Below are 21169 nucleotides of genomic sequence, written 5' to 3'. Positions count from 1 at the left end.
CACACGCACACACACACACACACACACACACACACACAGGAAAGAGCTGACACACACACACACACACACTTCTCCTCCTCTTTTTGTCTCTTTCCTTCCTTCTCTGTCACACTCTCTCACACACTTATGGTTTGTCCCTCTCTCTCAGCCACACACACATTCTCTGTATCTTTATGTCTCTTTCTTTCTCTCTCGCCAGAAAAGAGAACAGGACAGAGCTGACACACACACACACACACACACACACACACACACACACACACACACACACACACACACACTCACACACACACACACACACTGACCTTACTTCACACCCCAGAACAGGCATTATTATGTGAACTGACTCCAATGATGTGGGTTGAATTTTTGTGCTGAGCTTCAGTCTCTCTGCTGTTGAGAGAGCACTGTCACATACTCACCACGTCAGGCAGGGTGTTCCAGCAGACATTGGCAGCCATTGAAGGACGACCGCAAGCAGTCCACAAGGTGAGAGATGCGAGGGAAGAGGGAGAAGAGTCTGTCAGCAAAAATGTCATATCCCACACCTACAGCAAACTTCAACTCAAATCAAACTAGACATTGTAACTGAGTAAGAACACTATTGTAGCGTACAGTGGGGGTAGTGTGCTTCCACGCGTGTGTATGTGATGCAGTGATCCCAGAGTGCTCTACGAACGTAGCGAGAATGTTTGCGTCTTCCTTCTTGTGTTAATGTTAACGTGTATTTCTGTTACCATTTCTAGTCTGTGTGACACGTGTAGATGCCTGTGTGTTGGATCCGATGCAGTATTTGTAAGTACCCACTGTGTGGATTAGACCTCCCTCTTGTGTTTTCCCATGCAGTATTAGTGTTTCCTGTGTCAGTATTAGTGTTTCCTGTATCAGTATCTGTGTTTCCTGTGTGCATCATAATAAACAGCAGAGAAGTCAAAGAAACCTGCCCGTCCTTCTACATTACACTATTATGTAATATACAGGGTGGGGCTATTAAATAATGAAACTAATGCTGTAATTCAATTGATGAATAATGAAGAAACTCGTTATACTCGTATAACTCATATAAGTGTGCAAGTTTTAGCCACTTACAGAACAACTATAGAATACAGTACAGTTTAACAAATTAAATACCAGTGAGTCTTAAAAGACAGATACAGTACTCTGCATAATGGCATAGTATACTCTACTTACAGACTAAGCAGATATAACTGCAGATGTAACTTCTATAAGTGATGTTAGCATTTAGCATTAGCAAGTTACTAAATATGTGGGACCAGATTTCATAGAGTAATTACACTGTAATAAGGGCAATATGATGTGGTGATACTTCCCAATGCAAAGTTAATTATTAAACACGAGGCGTGGCTATATAATAATAAAACTGTTATTACAAGTATATACAAGTTATTCTTCATCACAGTTAAATGACAGCATTAGCCTCATTATTTAATATATATAGCAGCCACCTATATCTGTTCTTACAGCCATCCATAATATCTTACATTTCAGCTCCGTTCATTTTCCAAAGCAACTTTAAAACAAAGCTCAATAAATGTGTGCTGGCACCGTCATGAATAATGAATCGAGCCACTCTACAGAGCAAGCTAAACCGTAATGTAATATTCTGACTAGTCTGTTCAGTGGGTCTTGGAGAGAATGAAGTGTTAAAGGGAAACAATCTTTTTTGAGAAGTTTGTCAGGACGGGCTTTGTGTTCAGCAATGTCTTCCTTTGGGTTTGGCATGGCTAATGGGGAGTGTGTGGTGCTCGAGCACAGCAGGGCTTAGAGGAGAAGAAGAAGAAGAAGACGAAGAAGACGAGGAGAAGATCAGATAAAGCCACTGTCATACGCCTCTTTGCAGTATGTTTAGTGAAGACTTTTGAAGTTCTGTGGACTAGTCTTTCTATGTGATCTCTCCCTGTCTGTCTCTCTCTCTTTCTCTCTCTCTCACTCACTCACTCTGTCTGTCTGTCGGTCTGTCTGTCTCTATGTGTCACAATCTGTCTTCTCTGTCTGTCTCTCAAAGTCTCTCCCTCAGATTCAAATATGCTTTCCTGGCATAATAGGGATGGGCCTACAGTATGTTGCCAAAGCTACACACCCTTCTTAGACTCACAAACTGAAGAACTCTCTCCTTTTCTCGCTCTTTCTCTTCCCCTTTCACTCTTTTTCCTGCTCTCTCTCTCTCTCTCTCTCTCTCTCTCTTGCTTTCTCTCTGTATGTCTGTCTACATCATGCCTCCTTTCAGTTCATCCAAACTTCAAGACCCCAACTTCGCCGCCGCCGCCGCCTTCACATTTATAATTATAGACGGCTGTGGGGGTAGAAAAAGGGGGCTCTTCTCTATAAATACCTTCCCATGCTTTTATCAGACGCCGGACGCATTCAATATTTAATGCCTTCCCGAATGAAACCTAATTCCCATTAGAGCCAAAGACAGGTGGCTCATGTTTCATTTCACTGCGTCCTGATCTTCATCTCGTCCGAGATCACTCATCTCCTTCCCTTTCCCCCGTGAACGCCCATTTACAGGAGATAATGGAGACCAGTGCGTGATGGATGATAACGTCACGCCCATGTGGTTGGAGCGTTTCACATCAGCATCCCTGAATAGACACCGTCACTGACGATGGCCTGGAAATTGAGCAGGGCCTAAGAAACCATGGTAGCAGTTTGTGTTTCCTTAGCTGTTTGCATCAGAGAGAAAGTCAAAGCCTACGTGTGTTCCTGTGGGCTAAGCTAGTAGAGTAACTGGTGGAGCGAGGTGCTAACAACACCAAGATCATGGGTTTGATACCCAGAGAACGCACACAGTGATGAAAGTGTGTATATGTATTGTAAGTTGCTTTCTCGATGAAAATGCCTGCTGAGTAAATAAAAGTGATGTAAATGAATATCCAGGTGGTCTTGGTGCTGGTTCTAGCCTCCTCAGAAACAGCTGCCGTCTGACGCGCTCACAAACAGCAGTGGGGCACCATGGGCGCGTAGTTGTTCTTGCTACACTACCTTCTTGTCCGAGCAGTTTTAGCAGTTGGTGCCCTCGTGACGTAACGGTCACCAAAAATTGGAGGGTACACGGATGTCCGCACTGAGCCTTGCGTTCACACTCTGATGACAAACTCATCAGACCCTGGCGTATGTATAAGATTGGCCTGGGGAAAAAGTTAACACAGTCTGTTGTTTACTCTGTAGGGGAACAGAATGTCAGAATTGATTAAGGTAAGAAGGCCTGTGCTGAATTTTCGGCACTGTTGAGTCTTGCTACAGACATGTGTGTGTGTGTGTGTGTGTGTGTAAATGGGTGTTTGTGTGCATGTGTGTGTGTGTGGGTGTGTGTGTTTGTGTGTGTATGTGTGTGTGTGGGTGGGTGGATATGCACGTGTCTGTGTGTATGCCTCTGTGTGTGTGTGTGTGTGTGTGTGTGTGTGTGTGTGTGTGTGTGTGTGTGTGTGTGTGTGTGTGTGTGTGTGTGTGTGTGTGTGTGTGTGTGTGAGTGTAAGTGTGAGTGTGAGTGTGAGTGTAAGTGTAAGTGTGAGTGTGAGTGTGAGTGTGAGTGCGTCTCTGTGGGTGGATATAGGTGTGTGTGTCTCTGTGGGTGGATATAGGTGTGTGTGTGTGTGTGTGTGTGTGTGTGTGTGTGTGTGTGTGTGTGTGTGTGTGTGTGTGTGTGTGTGTGTGTCTGCATGGGTGTGTGAAGGGGTGGGGAACCTTTGTGGTTGCTCAAAATGCTGAACTTTCAGTCAGCTTTTTTTGTGAAAGCAAAACCTGAGGAAAAAGGTTCGTCAGGTTCTGCCCAAACTGCTGTACGGCCATCAGTTGTTGAAACGAACAAACAGCACCTCTTAACTAACCATACGCTGAACATAAATAGCCTCGACTTCTGGCCAGTGCACTGGCCCTACTACTCTGTGTACGCAGCTCTCCATGAATAGGTGAATGTGCAAGTTCTGTCTCCAGGGTACGGAGCAGCACCAGCGACATCCCTTTGACTTGTACATTAGTCTCACAAACCTGAATGTCTTCGGGGACAGAATGCTCTATTTAGCTGAGTGCGCTAAAAAAAGCTCTCCTGTCTCACTGTACAGAGCATGGCCTCAGTCTCAGGACAAGCCTACTCTGTCTGAAGCAGCAGGGACTTCACAGGCTGTCTCTAGCTCTTATTTCCAATAGAAATGTATTAAAGGTTACTTTCATCCTTGTAGCTCTCATAAAGGTGACTATGGGACTGGAGGAACTTAACAGGGCCTAAGAATTATGGTAGCAGTTTGTGTGTGTGAGAAACTTGTCTCTATGTAACTTTTTTTTTCTTTTGGTGAGGGGGGGGAATCAATTTATGGTCCTTTTTCCGGTAGCGGAAACCCAATGCTTTAAGGTCGTTCCATGAAAGGGTCAAGCAATTGCTAGAGCAGGCATTATCTGAAATGTTCTCAAATCCCTGGTCAAAGGCTTATGACGATGTTTATGATGTCAGTGATAGTACTACAATTCTAAGACAGCATAATAACAGCATAATATCACATCTGTAAAAAAGGTTGAATTGTTTACTATGCATAGACCACTGTAACAGGAAAAGTATTCTGCGTGGAGTCTTGTGAGGTTGCAGGCTCACTGCTGAGGAGGATGCTGCTGTACAAACCAGCTATATATTCTTAAGGGCAACGCTTAGCCAAACACCACCGCATCAAGAGCCGCACACGTCTCAGCCAAAATAGAGCTAAGAAAACAACAAGAATAAGAGGGAGAAAGCCACTCTCCTTTTTACTGTCTACCTCGACAAATCAGCGATTGAAGCGCCGATCACAACAAGTCGAGAATTGCGGTACAGGGCCACAAACACAACTATTTACATTTCGTCTGCCGGCGACTACGGCCGCTCGTGAGGCGGGGCTGCTTGTATCCGCAGAAACGGCACGGGGGATGAGACTCTTTCTCAGTGCTCCCGCTGTATCCATGCAGCAACCAGTCAAAAATAATGACACACTTAGCTACATCGCGCTAGCTAGGAAAACCTCGGTAATGAGACAATGAAACCATATATAGCCGTATGGAGCGCTGTGTGAACATAATTCCCTCCAGAAAATCATATTTCTTAGCATCTCAAATAATATAATTTCTCTGAGACACTGAATGTGATAAAATAACAAATGTTTAGGTTTTGTGATGTTTTGAAGCAGCCTGTAAATTGCCTATACTACATACAGTGAAAATTATTTTTTACAATAGCAACTCCCCATTCTAAATGATGACAGCTGTCATCACACGGCGAACATAACACGACCGGAGTCAAAGGGTGCGCTCTCATCCCAGCGGCTACTTCAGCGCTTAATCCCCCTGGAATCTTCTCCACACCGATTTATTTAGCTCTCTCTTTAATTCCACACGCTGGTTCACCTGACAGGACCAAATCGTTGCACGTAGTAACCAAATATAGTACCCAAACATAATGCCCCCAAATGACGGAAATTACGCCGCAATACATAAATCCATGTAAAATCAATCCAGTTTGGGGAAAGCACGTTATGATTCACGATATGCTTATTACCAAAACAGACGAGCCAACAATAGTCTATATGATGTTTTTACCTCTCCTCATAATTTCTTGCAACTCAGAGAAAACATTGATTTATAAACCCGAGTACTACAACACCTCATACATTATACTAGAAAGTGTTATGTATGGCTTGTTTTTACCTGAGAGAATGGCAGTGCGTTGTCACCAGATTGTTTGTCTTCAGTTTGGGGAATTTTATCCTCTTTGTGCAGTGGGGGGCTTCGCCACTGTAATTTTGCGGTTCCCACCAGCATTGGCTTACTCAGTAGAAAAAACGTCACTCTTGACAGAAAAGGAGGATGACGCTCCAGCGAAGCGCAAAGCAAAGAGTCCCGCCTTCAGTGAAACCCGATTGGACCAGATTGATCACAGGTATCTGACTGATTGACACAAGACGGGAAGAACCCTTCTCCCATTCGATTACTAGAGCTGTGTTCGGTTTGTTCACTTGTCCACTCACTCACCATATAGAACAATCTAACGTTAAGGTGGCAATAGAACTGTTTGGCTCCTGTAAAATGACTACAATTCTGTTACAAGGAAACAAATGTGATCTTCAGCTAACATGCAGTCAATATTTCCCATGTCATTAAAAAGTTTGATGTGGCTTTAACTTCATCATGCATTCAGATAGCCCATAGGAAGTAGGCCTGACCTACAGTAAAAAGTCAAATGAAACGGAAACGATTTGCGGCTCTATTCTAAAGGTTCTCAGACATAGTGCAATTTTAAAGTTCAACATCACCCCTAGCTCTGAGCCTAACCTAAGACTCCCACTTACGAGCAGAGGCTGGAAAGCTGGATAAGCCTACCAAATGGCCGTAGATAGCCTACTGCAGCATCAGCTCAGGATGTTTTTGAACAGTAGACCTAGATGACATGTTGAGCCACGTTCAACCCATTAAATGCTGATTTTTATGAAAATTGGAATTTTGTCAATATTAACACCAGCATTGATGTGTTTCATCACAGTTCAGTTATATCATTTAGTTTACAGCTTAGAAAAACACATTTTAGGGTGGAGTTACCCATTTAAAGTTCCAGGCATCATTCTGGGTCACGACCTGGCAGGGAGGAGGGTGGCGGGATCTCAAGCATGCGCAAAGACGCAAAGTCCAGTTCCTTATCCAATTCACCGTTACATGCCGCAATAGTCGAACTATCAACTGGATCGGATCGAGTTATCCAGGGGTGTTAGTCGGATCGTAGTCGGACCGCACATAGTCGGACAAAGGTGTTTACATGAAAGGAATAATTCGATTTCAGTCCGACTAAGCCAGTTATTCGAATCCATGTAACCACTGTTTAGACATGTCAAACCGGTATCCAACTGAGGAATGTCTGGTCTTCTTCTTCAGTTTGTTTACCTTGCAATGAATTGTGGTATACTGGGAAAAAAATTGCAAAGCAGTATCTGCTTAACAAATCGACAGCAACCCCTCAATGCGAACATCACCTCTCTAATGTATACGTCAGACAGCGTCATGTTGTTTTTAAAGGTCAGTCTATCTTGTCCTGGGAACTAAAATCAGATACTGATTGGCCTAAATGTTGCAATCAATACCCAATTCTTTTGAAAAGTTCTTCATGGTGAAGGTCAGGTGTTTGTTGTGGGTTATGCGAGTTTGAGATGTTTTTTTTTCTTTCAACAAGGTGCACTTACGTAAAGAAACTTGAAATACTTGAAATGTTAATTACATAACATGGTAATGGAATGACTGAAGAGGCCAAAAGTGATATCCATTTATGTTTGGAGGGGAAAAAAACCTCTAAAAAACATATTTTTTAATGTTTTAAATGTGTCTTCATATTTTTGATCACCCCGGCAGGTCTATTTTTAGATGTCCCATTCTTACTCACCTATTACTGAAGAGCTACTGCAGGTGGTGTGTGCATGTGTACTACACAACTGTGAGTGTAAAGGGGGGGGGGGGGGGTTGCAAGTGTATTCAGAAGAGTTGTGTGTGTGTGTGCGCGTGGTGATGGTGGGGTGAGTGGTGTGTGCTTCAGTTTGTGTGTATTTATATGTTAACTGGGTAGTGTTTGTGTGTGTGTGTGTTTGTGTGCGTGCGTGTGTGCTTACTTGCATATTTTTCTAATTTTCAAAAATGTAAAGCACTCATTGCCTGATTCCACCCACACATGACACCATTCCCAGGTACACATTCCACCATATCTGTCAAGCTGCAGCGCAGTAGCAGCATGATTGATTGCAGGAACACTGGGGCAAGTAGATCATGTACACAACACAAGCCTCATTTAAAACACACAGAACAGAAACTATGGTTTGCTTAGGTCTGCACATCATTAGATTATAGCTTGGCTTCTGATAATGAGAGGAACAGCTGTGGTCTGACCTTGGTTTTAATGCCCAAAACTGGTCTGTTTTTACATCAAAACACAAACCATGTGTGGTGATATCGAGTGAAAAAGAAAGTTGACCATAACATACAATGTGACTCTTTATGTGACTACGATAACAGTTATGAACCCCGGATCATTGACTGTGTGTGGATATGTCCCCCATCTAAGCAGTTCTATCTATTTGAGTTAACTGAGGGAAACAGTAATATATAAAATGGTGGCACTCATATGTGTCATCTGAATTCTGATCTGTTCCTATTTCAGGTAAATTACAGCCGCCTTGGACAGATTTTCTACATGGCTTCACAACCAAAACTGAGCCCACACAAACACACACCCACCCACACACACCCACCCACACACACACCCACCCACCCACACACACACACACACACACACACACACAAGCACAAATGATTCAGCTAACAACCATGAAAGGCACAGGAAAAAAGAATGGACGCATCTCATCACTGTGTGAAGAGGAGACCCAGAAAGCAGTGAACTCTCAAACGGATCCGGCACGTATCTGACACTACACCGCATCCACGCCAGAACAGGACCGGATGATCCAACCCAGAATCCAGTCCAGTGCTTCTGGGGGACAGGCAGGGAAGGCACAGAGGGAGGGAGACAGAGAGAAGAGAAGGGGGCTTCCCAGGGTAACCCCCTCAGCCGCTGATTATCTGCTGCCTGAGATAGGCTCATGAGCTGCACAGATACATCCACCCTGCAGATTAGCTCCCCAGAACTGGCCGCCTGCCTGCCTGCCTGCCTGCATAGGAGGCCGGCCTGGTAGATAAGGGAGGAGGCAGAGCCGTAAAACACCAGCAGCACCACCAGCAGTAACAATGTAGATTCGACAGCTGCAGCAGCTGAAGGGCCTGTAAAACAAGCATGTGTTTTATTTCTTTCAGCCCCATGTGTTTGTTTTGTTTACATGTTTATAGTTAGCTTTGGTCTTTGGGTTATTTCCCAATCCAGTCAGGATGGGTTTACAGGGCCCATATCCAGCTTTCCTCATAACTGAACGATAGCCGCTGACTCACAGCATCAGCATCATTTTAAAGGTACAGTCCGCTATTGGTGAAAGGTGTGTTCTGGAGGATGGCTTGGGCTGAACCACTTTGGAGTTTTTCCCATTTACAGAGCCAGGACTGTATAAGAACACTGGGGGGGTTTATTGGCACACACACAGAACGGACAGCTAGAGGACCATGAAAAGGAATTAGCTGAGTTTCACAAAAAAGTGTATTAGATTAGAATCACAGACTCAGATATCTAAGGCTGCGACCCCCCTCTCCCCTCTCCCCTCTCCCTTCTCTTAAACACATACAAAACAAACATACAGTGACTTGCAAAAGAATTCAACCCCCCTGAAAGTCATCACCATTTTCAGGTTTACGAAAGATACTTACACATATTTTCCCAATCAGTATATTTTGTGACTTATGTTGTACTTATACTACTAAAAATAAACAAAAATAAACTACAATATATTGCATGCATAAGTATTCAACCACTATATTCATTAATGCTTGGTAGAGAACCTATTCGATGCCATTACAGCTTTAAAGAAGCATTATTGGGAAGATATGTGTAAGTAGCTGATCTTTTGTATTTGTGAAAAGGGTGATGACTCTCAGGAGGGTTGAATACTTAAAGAATACAAGCCACTGTATAGATGCTGCTCTAAGCAGTTCTATTTTAGCATACTTGAGGCAGCTGGCCAAGCTGGATCTGATAGCTGTCACTGACAGAGATGCTATAGAAGAAAACATGTCTCAGGGAATCTCCTGGGTTCTGTAATCGGAGGCTAAGGTTTTCTATACAAGCCCCAACTAGTCAGAAACCATACAAACAAAGACACAGGTATCAAAGCCTGGCAGCTAACACAGCTTAGCCTACTTGGATGCACCTTACACATTCAGTATAGGTGGTGGCCGTTTATGGTGATGGAGTTTGACAGAATCTATAAAGAAATGCTTAGATCACCTAAAGCATCCTTCATTGTAGGGGACTGACACAAAAGTACAAGTGCATTAACCTTGTGTACCTTCTCAGGTAAAGAGTCATGATACAGCTGTTGTCAGCACACAGCAACTCTGCACAATCAGTTCTAGAACAGCAGTGGGGTTCCAGGGTGTTGCTGACCACGCCCCATCGAAACATCTCTAAATAGACACACAGAGAAGATAAAGAGCAGTGGTGGCGGACACAGATATATGTATAAAAATATATTTTCTTTATTGGAAAACAAAAAGTGCAACGGACAGGATCTCACTTGTATCTTTGCCAGGCGGTTACAGTGAAACACAGAACAATACAGTACAGATACATCCAACTACAGGAGCATGTTAAACAGATACATAAATTAGTACAAAACTGTACACAGTCTTCTTACAGTATTTACACAAAATTCAAATTGTATTGTCGAATTCGTTCACTCTTTTTAAATAAATGCTACACTTAATTTTGTTCATCCGAGCTACGTTATCGTAAATCGTACTGGGGTTATCATCCTCCAAATGGAATTTGGGGGTCTTAGTAGGTACTTTTGTACCCCGTTGCAGAGGCCGTTACGAAGGGTCATAGGTCAAGATTACATTTCTGACACAGTCACATCAGGCCCCTAAAATACAATAACACTTAAATGTCTTAAATTCATGAGACCCCGTGAACAAGTTTGAGATGAACTGGATCTGTGGTCATCAGAAATCAATCCTCAGAGACTGAAGACACTCCTAAATAACAGAGGTGGAAAAACCATATAATAATAAAGAATTAAATAATAATACTAATAACTGGGAAGAATAGGTAGCCATTTGCTTAAAGCATTTTTGTCAGATTTTTTGTCAGTTCCTAAGTTCCAAGAACCTGTGTTTTAATACTGTGAAATGGTTATCAGGAAACACAAACACACACCCACACCCACACCCACACACACACACACACACACACACACATACACATTGTGTCCACTCCCCTCAGTGCGAAAGGTCGACTGAACACCATCGGTTCAGGCGACCTAAGAGCTGCACATTAATAACAACGCAAAATGCAACAAAAATAATAATAATAATAACCACAAGCTTTGTCCACAAGCTAATTGTCCACAAGCTAATACTTCACACGTTTTCATTTTCTCACACTAACACGTAGAGTTTTTTGTCCTATACTCCTATACTGGGTGGGATCAAGGAAGGTGGAGTTCCAGAAGAGCTGAAGAGCTGCCAATGTAGTGTGTGTATGTGTGTTACAGACAAACCTGACTCTGTGTGTGTGTGTCTGTGTGTGTGTGTGTGTGTGCGCATATCAGCAATGTTGTGTAAAATGGCAGCGATTCCCACCCCGCCACCTCACATGTCATTCTCATAGTCGCCGGTCATGTGTCTGGTGTGTGTTGACAGGAAGATGTCGTTCTCGCGCGGGCAGTCGTGGTGGCACGTGCAGGTCTTGATGAACATCATGTTGCGGTGGAAGCTGTCTCCCTCGGGGCAGCGGAACTCCACCTCGGCCGTGGCGGTGGTTTGGGGCACGCAGCAGCGGCCGTCCGTGCAGGTGCCACAGAACTTGGGCCGGTACGCGCGCACGCTACGGCAACCCGACAGCTCGAAGCGCATGCCACGGGCGCTCCGCGGGGTCCGGATACACTTCTTCCCCTTCTGTGGAGACACCAAAGAGACACAGACACGGTCAGATGGTCAGAAGGTCACACATTTACCATTTACCATATTTAACATTTCCACGTACATGTGTACACACCACACTAATAATCAGATTAGATATAATTATCACACAACAGCCCCATCAGGGCCAATCTTGTAAAAATGTGTGTTTCAATTGATAACTTGTTGATGACTTTGATATCTTTTGTTGAAGATACTTTGCCTCCTCAGCGAGATGTTTGGATTAAAGCTATCAGCTATCAATGTATGCATCTTAACTGGCATACAATCCCATGATCCTCTCTGCCCCCCCTGCCCCCTCTGCGCCCACCTTGATGCCCTTCTCCTGGTCGGTGTGGCACGGGCGGATCATGCACACGCGGGTCTGCCTCTCCAGGTGGCATCGCTCGTTGTCGTTGGTGACGCGCGAGGACACGCCCATGCCGCAGGTGGCGGAGCACTCGCTCCACTCCGTGGTCTGGACGAGGCAGTTGTCCCGCGGACTCTCTGGCTTGGGCCCCTGGGCAGACACCTCTCTGAAGACTGGAAGAGCCACACAGTGATGGGATTACTAACTCGTTTATCTGGGCGTGTGTAATATAATAACACACTTGTTTTAGCTGTCAAATATTGTTAAAAAATATGAAATCCTTTTAGAACTTCAGACATGAGGTTCTTTGAACACAGTGGATGTTCTTGGAATGTTTATGCATGCAATGCAAAATTTCAAAAAAATATTAAAATGAAATAAACTACAACTTTTATTGTAGGCTTTTTGTAGCTCTGAACAATAAAATCGACATGCTAATGAACATTTAATGCATGTTTCTGTAAGCAGCATTTCTGGATGGAGAGCAGAACACAGGAGGAGTGCAGGGGGATGGGGAAACCTCTCACCTGCCATGGCGGACTCGAAGGTCTCCTCCTGGGGCGTCTCGTCGCAGACCCACTCCTCACAGCACTGCCCGGGGATCTGGATGCGTCGGGGGTAGGGGCAGTCGGGCGAGGGCAGCCGCACGTCGCTGGCGCAGGTGGGCACGCAGCCGATCTCGCCGTTCATGCACACACAGTGGTGCTTGCAGCTGGGCTGGAAGGTCTCGCCACTGCGGTATATCACACCGCCCAGGTCACACGTCTGGCCCTCCTGAGCTGCAACGTCAGAGAGAGAACATTAGAGAGACGGAGAGAAATGTCGGGGAGAGGAGAGGATAGGATAGGATAAGACAGGTTAGGATAGGATAAGAGAGGATTGGACGTTCCAAGAAAAATATGCATGTATATATAAAATGTAGGATTAATAGCTAAAGGCAAGAATATGTTTGAAAACAATATTAAATGTAGAGTATTGACATTTATAACGGGACAGGGGTATACACTCTCATGATATGTTTAAATATAGCCACAAGCAGCAATCCTTGGGGTCCAAGCAGAATGTGCAAACTGCCCCAAATAGTGAAAGGTTAAATTATTTCACCACTTTAAGGTGAAAAAGGACCAAATTGAGTTGTGTTAATGTTACATAAGGATTAAATTGGGCAATTGGGTAAATAGCTTCTTTATGCCATTATAAATGAGGTTACAACATTTCATTAAGACTGGCCATTCACACAGGCATGCACTTGCTGCTAAATTTCGATTGGTCGTTGGTGACCATTTTGTTGAACGAGCCAAATGGCATAATTCTGAAACACCCATTAACTGTGATCTGGTCAAAAAGCTGAAAACAAGACTTCATTAACCGAAAGTTTAAAGCATAACATTGACAGAAACAGCACCCCCTGTGGACATAATTTGACATGCATCCAATGAGTGTAGTAGAGATGCAGGGTGTGAAATTTCAATCTCTTCATCAAAAGATATTGACTACTGAATTGCTAGATTTTTGCGTTGGTTATTATTCACTCCGCTAATGAATCGTAATGAGTTAGGGTGATACACCTCTTAGCCCAAACCAAAACGGTTTTCAAGCTATTGCCCCTAAAGTGCTTTACACCTACCCTACTTCAGGGGGCGCTACCACAAAGGGAAACGCACACCTAGAGACACAAACCTTAGATTCTGTATCATCCATGTGGGGCTACAACTTTACCAAGTTTCATGTGGATTGGTGAAGTCTAAGTATATGATATATCACTGACCAAATATTGGTGAACAACGTGTGGAAGAAGAAGAAGAAGAAGAAGAAGAAGAAGAAGAAGAAGAAAACTTTGATAAACACCATGGGTGCAAGGCACAGCAGATTGATGACCATGATTAAAGGATAGGCAAAGAAAGAAAAGAAAAGGAAAGGAGAGGTAAGGAAAAGGAGAAGGAAAAGGAGAATTTTTATAGGTGATGGGTGTATTCACTGTCGGCGCCCTCTCCCTAACACTGCTGGGTGTGTACTTGCTCTGCTAAACCTGCTTTCATTTAAGAAAATGATGCCAATAAGTAACCCCAGTAAAATACTGTTTCTCCTATTACAAGATGCGCAGCGGGTGGAGCGTTGGACCATATTCAAGGTGAAATATTTTCATGAGCCATTACTCTAGTTGACTCCCTCCTGAGCCCGCATTTTATTGAATACAGTCCTGCTTATGAATGCAATAAAGTTATGTTCTACATAACAGTTCTGTCTCCCATGGTGGGTGATGTAATGGCAATGTAGTATTTTTTGCAGGCACTCACCCATGCAGATGCCAGTTTCGGAGTCACTCAGGAGGTTGTAGTTGCAGTAGAGTTCTTTGTGGTGGTCACAGGGGTCCAGGAGTGAGCAGGGTTCCCCTCCCTGGCGGGCACACACCTTACAGCAGCCACAGCCGTCCAGAACCAGGCTGGTACCGAGGTAACACACTGGAGGTTCGGCCGGGCAGTCACAGGGCTGAGAGCAGTCCTCAGCAGAAACCTGACAAAGAACAAACAACATATATGCTTAAGTATAAGAAATATGAAAAGAATGTGTGTATGTGTCGTTTAGGGTTTTAAGATACTTTTTTCTTTTCTATCATGAGGACAATATTCCAGTGAGAGTATTACGGAGCGATAAGTCTGCATTACCGCGAGCAACCACAGCGTGGAGACACTGCGCTACGTAAGTACGGGCTGTTCCTGCAGACCGAGCATGTAAACATTTTAAAATTTGCGGCATGCTGACAGAACTCAGTGCACACGTTTGTTATGTGTTGCACGCTTAAACATTTCCCCATGTGAACCACCGAAACCACCTCAACATCCTCATACAAGACAAATTCAAATAGGCTTCAACTAAATGTACATTTCTCAGACGAATACCTACAACGATACAGGAATAGCCTATGTATGTCATAAAAATATGTTAACCAGACTAAGACCATCTTGATGTCACTAACGAAACATACAGCTTTTTTCACGAGAACAAGCTGTACTTTTTAAAGCGGTAGGTCAAAATAAATGGACCCTGCGGTGAGCATCAAGCTTAGTTACTGAGCCGAGAACATACTCACCACTCCTCCCTTTACTATCCTATTTTGTTCTGCTACACTACATGTGAATGCTGGTCTTGCCTATGACAAGACAAAACAACGACAAAATGAGGCCGTGTAGACAATAGAGCATCAGTTGACTATCCCTGTTAGTGTAATGTGATGGGCGACGGCATCTGAGTATGTTCATCCAATTTGAATTAACGTTGCATGATAATGCTCCTTTAATCATGAGAAGTGCTGCAGACAAGGGATAAATAAACATTCAGAAAAGTATCCTTCGCTACTTAAAAATATCAAACTTACCATATATGCAAAAACGAACAGCAGACAGACTTTGGTAATAGTTTTCCCACGCATCTTTGGATAGACACTCTAACAGCGAGTCGAGTCCACAGGTTTGTTTTCGTCCGGATGGGATGTCGTGCAGGGTTGGGCTTGAAGGTCTCACTGGTTGCGAAGCTCAAGGCTAGACTGTTGCGCTCTGAGGCATTCGCGCTGCTTATATACTCTTGCACGCGGGGTGTAGCCCGAGAAAAGAAAGTTATGCCACGCGACCCAGAGGGGAGAGAAATATTCGAAATCCAGATGGCTTTCCCTGACAACTGAGAGGTATAGCCTGCAAAAGCAGTAGACCCCAACCCACTCCCAAACCAACCCTCTATGTCAATCCCCATGTTAAGAGCCATTGTCTGGCAGGGGTAACTTACTATAGATTCAGTACCAGTAGTGCATTATGTGCATGCATTAAATACATTGGCTGGGTATGTTTACATAACATTTACTATCTATTCATTTGGCAGATGCATGTATCCAAAGTGACTCACAATAGAGGAACAACAATAATTGAGGAGACCTTTTGAAGTGCAAAGCAATCATTCTGGTGAGTCAAAGAGATATGCAAAGAGAGTGTATAACTAAATGTATTTGCAAGGTTCAACAGATTTAATCCCTCATAACTGGATCACCAGTTGCTAGTGTGGGGCTGTCTACTGTGACACCAGTACATTAGGTCACACTCTACCCTTTCGCTGTCAGATGCATTTGCCTCGGAGCTGTAACAGAATAGAAGAGCAGTATGTACGAGCAAGTGCCCGAGACCTCTGATCTCAAGGTGGAGTTCTGACAACACAGGCACAGTGGGCTTAAAGGCAAGCCTGCGGCAGTTACAGAGAATGCAGACAAGTGTGTGTGTGTGTGTGTGTGTGTGTGTGTGTGTGTGTGTGTGTGTGTGTGTGTGTGTGTGTGTGTGTGTGTGTGTGTGTGTGTGTGTGTGTGTGTGTGTGCGCGTGTGTGTGTGTGTCTGAAGAGGGGAAGAGGAGAGTTGAGGTGGGAGAGACAACCCGATGCCCTCTCCAAAAGTGAATTACACAACCGTATTGTCGTGAGGGTTCTGTTATAAAACGGTGTTCCAATGGAGCCCAGCATGTGTGGAATGGAGCGGGGATGCAGGGTCAGCAGGGCGATGGAGCTCCTAATCGAAGTGGACAATCTGAGAAGGGCACAATCTCAAAGCAGGCCATTCCGTGCCTTCACCCATTATATATACTCTTAGAGGCAGAGCACAAAATCGAGACCATTAAATGGCAAAGGTTGCCAGTCCTCTCCTTTATTCTCCACACCTCTCTTCTCATCTATTTTCCTCTCCTCTCCCCTCTTCCTCTCCTCTCCCCACCCTCCCCTGCTCTTCCTCCACTCCTCTCTTCACCTTACCTCCCCTCTCCTTTCCTCCTCTCCTCTCTTCTCCTCTCCACTCCTACTTTCCTCTCCTCTCTGCACTCCCCTCCTCCCCCCTCCTCTCCTCTCCTCTCTGCACTCTTCTCCTCTCTGCACTCTTCTCCTCTCCTCTCCTCTCCTCTCCTCTCTGCACTCCTCTCCTCTCCTCTCCACTCCTCTCCCCTCCTCAGTCACCATCAGGTGCAGTAGAGGAAACACGCTTTTGGGAGGAAGAAAAAGAGAAAAAACTGTGTTTTTTTCTCCTCACTGCCTGCAGCTATTTCCTGGAGCATGCCAGGGCTGTAAAGTTCTGTGAGGGTTGGTCCACCCTTCACTGCCTGAGAGAGCCTGTGTTTGCCCTCACGCCACACAGAAACACACACACACACACACTTCTTAATGCTAGTGACTGCTGTCTGTAATGTGTTATGATCTTTAAATTAAATTGAATGTGTATCATCCCAGCTTCTACAGTTGCAACAGTACATTAGGTCACAGGCACTTTCTCCTGTCACTGATTGACAGGGTTGTTAAGTCAAGTTCTGATCATATAGAACTGTTAAGTGTAGTGGTGACCACATAATATTGTAAAGTGAAGTTCTGACCACAGCCTGTTGCACCTTGTGTGTTGTGCATATCCTCCATACTTCCCTGTATTTTCTGTGAGGGTTTCCCTGTGCTGGCTGCCCAGAGGTGGCCGGGGGTGTAACGCCAGCACAAGCTCCTCTTTCTCGTCTCTCTGTGCTGTGGACGGAGGTGAGGTGAGGGGAGCGGAGCGGAGAGTCCTAGTCGTGCCTTGGCAACACGCGGGCTGGACCGGGTCCTGACACATGTACATAAGCTCAAAACAGAGCCGTTACTAAGGAGGGCCGTAAATTTCTCAGCCTGCAAATCGGAGGGAATAGCCGTGACTGGCCGTTATGTGTGTGTGTGTGTGTGTGTGTGTGTGTGTGTGTGTGTGTGTGTGTGTGTGTGTGTGTGTTATGTGTGTGTGTGTGTGTGTGTGTGTGTGTGTGTGTGTGTGTGTGTGTGTGTGTGTGTGTGTGTGTGTGTGTGTGTATGTGTGTTATGTGTGTGTGTGTGTGTGTTATGTGTGTGTGTGTGTGTGTGTGTGTGTGTGTGTGTGTGTGTGTGTGTGTGTGTGTGTGTGTGTGTGTGTGTGTGTGTGTGTGTATGAGAGAGAGAGACCCCTCCCGGTTTTGGCATTCTCCAGCACAGGGGTTTTGGGTTGATAGATGCATGGTGTGGATCTGGAGCAGCTGCCTTCATGCAGATCTGGGCCAGATATGAGGCAGATCCAGGCCAGGACCATCTGCTATCGGAGATTATACAACAATTTAGTCCTTTCTGATTGGACAAGGGGCATTCCATCCTGGCACAACCCCACTCAGACTCTTCACCGCTAGTAATCAGTCCACGTTTGATAGTCTTTAACCGTTGAATTGTACAACGTCAACATTACATTCATTCAAAGCGAGAGAGCAGAACGGCGGCAATTTTCGGTTGTTACTGCAATATTTCAGAGAAAATACTGCGCAAAGTCATGGAATGTCTGCATTATTTGTGATACATTTTATTTAACGCCTAATCTCCACAATTCTGCAATTTTTGAGAAGTCAGTTCTGGCCTACTTTTGGCAATTGCAAAAAAAACATCACAAGGTACTGGTGGGATCAGAATGAAGGAATCCCCACAAGAAAACCCTGTTGAAAAAAAAAAACCTCAAAATCATTGCAATTTTAGCCACAATGTTTAAGAATTTCTGCAGCAAATTCAGTCACTTTTGACCGCAACAATCACAACAAACCCTCACAAAATCATGGAGGGAAAATCAGTGCATATTGGCAAAGCAGCAGTGGACTCAGATACACAGGCTCATGACCCCCCCCACTCCACTGGACATTTAGATACTGGGCAGCAAAGGAATCATTTCAGTGTCAGAAACTACTTGCCATATTTTTGCTCCAGCCCATAAACTGATTTCACCCAGCACCTTGGCCCCAAAGATTTTAAGAGGACCTGTTATGCCTTTCTGGGTTGTCCTCTTTCCTTTAGTGTGTTTTAAAGCTGTTTGTGCATGTACACAGCCTTCAAAGCAAAGCCTAAAGCATACGCCAGAGGGAGTAACTCTCTCCCACAGAAACTACTTTTCTCTGCTCAGATGCAGAGATGTACAGCATGAGAACATAAATATGTATCTGCATAGGTAGCACATTGCACTAAAGACCTTATGCAATTCAATCATTAATAGCTCTTAATATGAAGATAGACAGCATAATGTTCTTATAATGGTGGCTGCTTTGACATCCAATCCTGCAGCCTCTCCAGTCAAATGGCAGATGCTCAGTCTAAGGCTCCAGGATGATGAAACGTCTCCTGGTCTGTCCTGTAGTTTTGAGCCAAAATGGCTGTATTGTGGGTGGAGTGGCGAGGCCAGGCCAGGCAAAGCATTCCTTCCACAGGGCACTCAGCCCTTGTGTACCCATTACAGAGAATAACAAACATTCACAGCTGCGGCAGACACCCGGGAACAGGGACTGGGAGCAAAGGTTCGTAATGTACCCTGGCATCTGCCACCTACCTACCCACAAGACTGCCCGACCGCTGACACCTCTGGCACTCTCTCTCCACGTGTAGGGGGGCTTCTGGGACAGTTTGGGGTGAGTTTTGAAGTTAATGAAGTGAAAATGCTGTAGGTGCAGTCAGTGTTTATACTGTCTGCACATTTGATTGTAAATGAACTGGTTTCCTCCCCTGAGGAATAAACGATTCCTGTTCCTATGAATCATATGCAGTACCAAAGAGTGGCCACCAGGAGACACCTCCAGGATTGCTGCAGTGTGCCACAGTTGTGCAGTGCGTGTATGGTTTTAGGAGGTTTGTCCCCATAGGCCATCTGTTTTTGAAGGGGACACAGACTTTTAATAGAGGAGAGACACATCTATCCCTCCCTCAAAGAACACTTCTTTCAACAGAGCAGACAATAAACTCTGCAGTAATGAGCATCAAAAAGAGATGTGATGTCATGTTTAATGCTTCAGAACTTCCAGGAATGTCTTCTGACTCCGCAAGTTAGTCAATATAACTGGTTGTGACTCATGAAAGAGGATTACAGGCCATGAGAAGAGCGACTTTGAGCCTTTTGTTCTTCTGATAATTAACTGCAGAAACGGTGTGGTTGCTGTTTGTTTATGTCTCCTCCTTGGAGACCAATCAGATCGAGGAATCATCACTTTTCAAGGAAGGAATTCCAATATCCTCAGAACAATGTGAGTGATTGTGTTGGGGTAATGCATTCGTTACACCCCCTTAAAAGATCTAAGTCACCCAAAGTTAAACAGCTGTGCATTTATCACTGTAAATCCATTAAGTAAGATCAGTGACACAAAACCAGCAACTGCAAAGCAATACAGCCTGAACAATATAGCTCTCGCATCAAAACTGTCAAAGGACAAGATAGTGTAAGGGATATTTCATTCATTCTGCTCAGGTGTAGTTCATCTTAAATCTGTGGGCTCCAGACACAGGTTAGTCTGAGGCTCAGCGGTGAGTCAACATGTGTGATTGGCCTCCGGAGAGAGAGAGAGAGCTTCTCAGTTGCTTCTTGCCTCACTAATGAGCGCGGTACCAGACCGGGGCTGTCACAGGAACCATTGGACCTGGAACCTGATGATTCTGGCAGAGGCACAGCGTGATTCATTCACCGCCAAGAGGACGAGCGGTAAACACTATCATTTTACTCAGCACATCAAAACACACCCGCTTTCACACACATACGCACAGACACAGGCACACACACACACACACACACACACACACACACACACACACACACACACACACAAACACACATACACACACACCCTTCATTGGTTGATTTACTTTAAAGATGCCGGGAAGAAGACCCCTTCTCAGATGTGTCTCTCATAACCCATGCCAGAAACACATTAGCTGCTAATTACTGACTAAACATTCCCTCTCGTCTTCCTGCATTGCCGTCGACGTGTAAGGGCTCAAGCTTATCAGATCACCTCCTTGGCCTCTCATCAAGAGGAGCGAGTCGGAACGTTTCCTGGTAACCTCACCCACCTTTGAGGTGTCACCGCCGCCCCCAACCCCCCCATCCTGCCTCCCCCCCAACCCCCAGTGAGCACACTGACCTAGTGGCTAACATCAGCTGACTTCTATTTCCTCCTCCCTGACCTCACCTCAGAAGGGAAGTCGAAAGAGGGCTCTCAAGATGGCTAATGGTCCTATCCAGTTTCCTGCATAAAGGAGCGGTCTATGAATCTGCCAAACGATTGTTGATATTTTAACTCAACGGTGTTGAGCGTCTTGCTCGGTCCGAGACACTTTCTCCGTTCCCCATTTACAGAGCCAGGACTGTATCCGAGTTTGTTTTGTGTACACACAAAGAACGGACTGCTAGAGGA

At 44.8% G+C, this 21169-nt stretch overlaps 1 protein-coding gene across 1 annotated transcript; it reads right to left on the bottom strand.

Annotated features, from left to right (window-relative positions):
- Positions 1-10136: 10136 nt before the first annotated feature.
- Positions 10137-15485, bottom strand: ccn2b (cellular communication network factor 2b). The gene is made up of 5 exons (XM_012831444.2): positions 15327-15485; positions 14248-14464; positions 12478-12729; positions 11912-12123; positions 10137-11577 (listed from the first exon to the last, which is right to left on the bottom strand). The coding sequence occupies exons 1-5, from the start codon at positions 15378-15380 to the stop codon at positions 11272-11274; spliced, it is 1041 nt and encodes a 346-aa protein (XP_012686898.2). The 5' UTR covers positions 15381-15485; the 3' UTR covers positions 10137-11271.
- Between the last annotated feature and the right edge of the window lie 5684 nt (positions 15486-21169).

The sequence above is a fragment of the Clupea harengus genome, chromosome 19, assembly GCF_900700415.2.
Source record: "Clupea harengus chromosome 19, Ch_v2.0.2, whole genome shotgun sequence".
NCBI classification, from domain to species: domain Eukaryota; kingdom Metazoa; phylum Chordata; class Actinopteri; order Clupeiformes; family Clupeidae; genus Clupea; species Clupea harengus.
This window is presented reverse-complemented; position numbering and strand designations above follow the sequence as displayed.

Coding starts and splice junctions, on each gene's coding strand:
- ccn2b (XM_012831444.2), bottom strand. CDS start 15,380: ATGCGTGGGAAAACTATTACCAAAGTCTGTCTGCTGTTCGTTTTTGCA. Junction 12,124..12,477: donor CTTCGAGTCCGCCATGGCAG/GTGAGAGGTTTC, acceptor TGGCTCTTCCAG/TCTTCAGAGAGGTGTCTGCC. Junction 11,578..11,911: donor ACCAGGAGAAGGGCATCAAG/GTGGGCGCAGAG, acceptor GTGTCTCCACAG/AAGGGGAAGAAGTGTATCCG.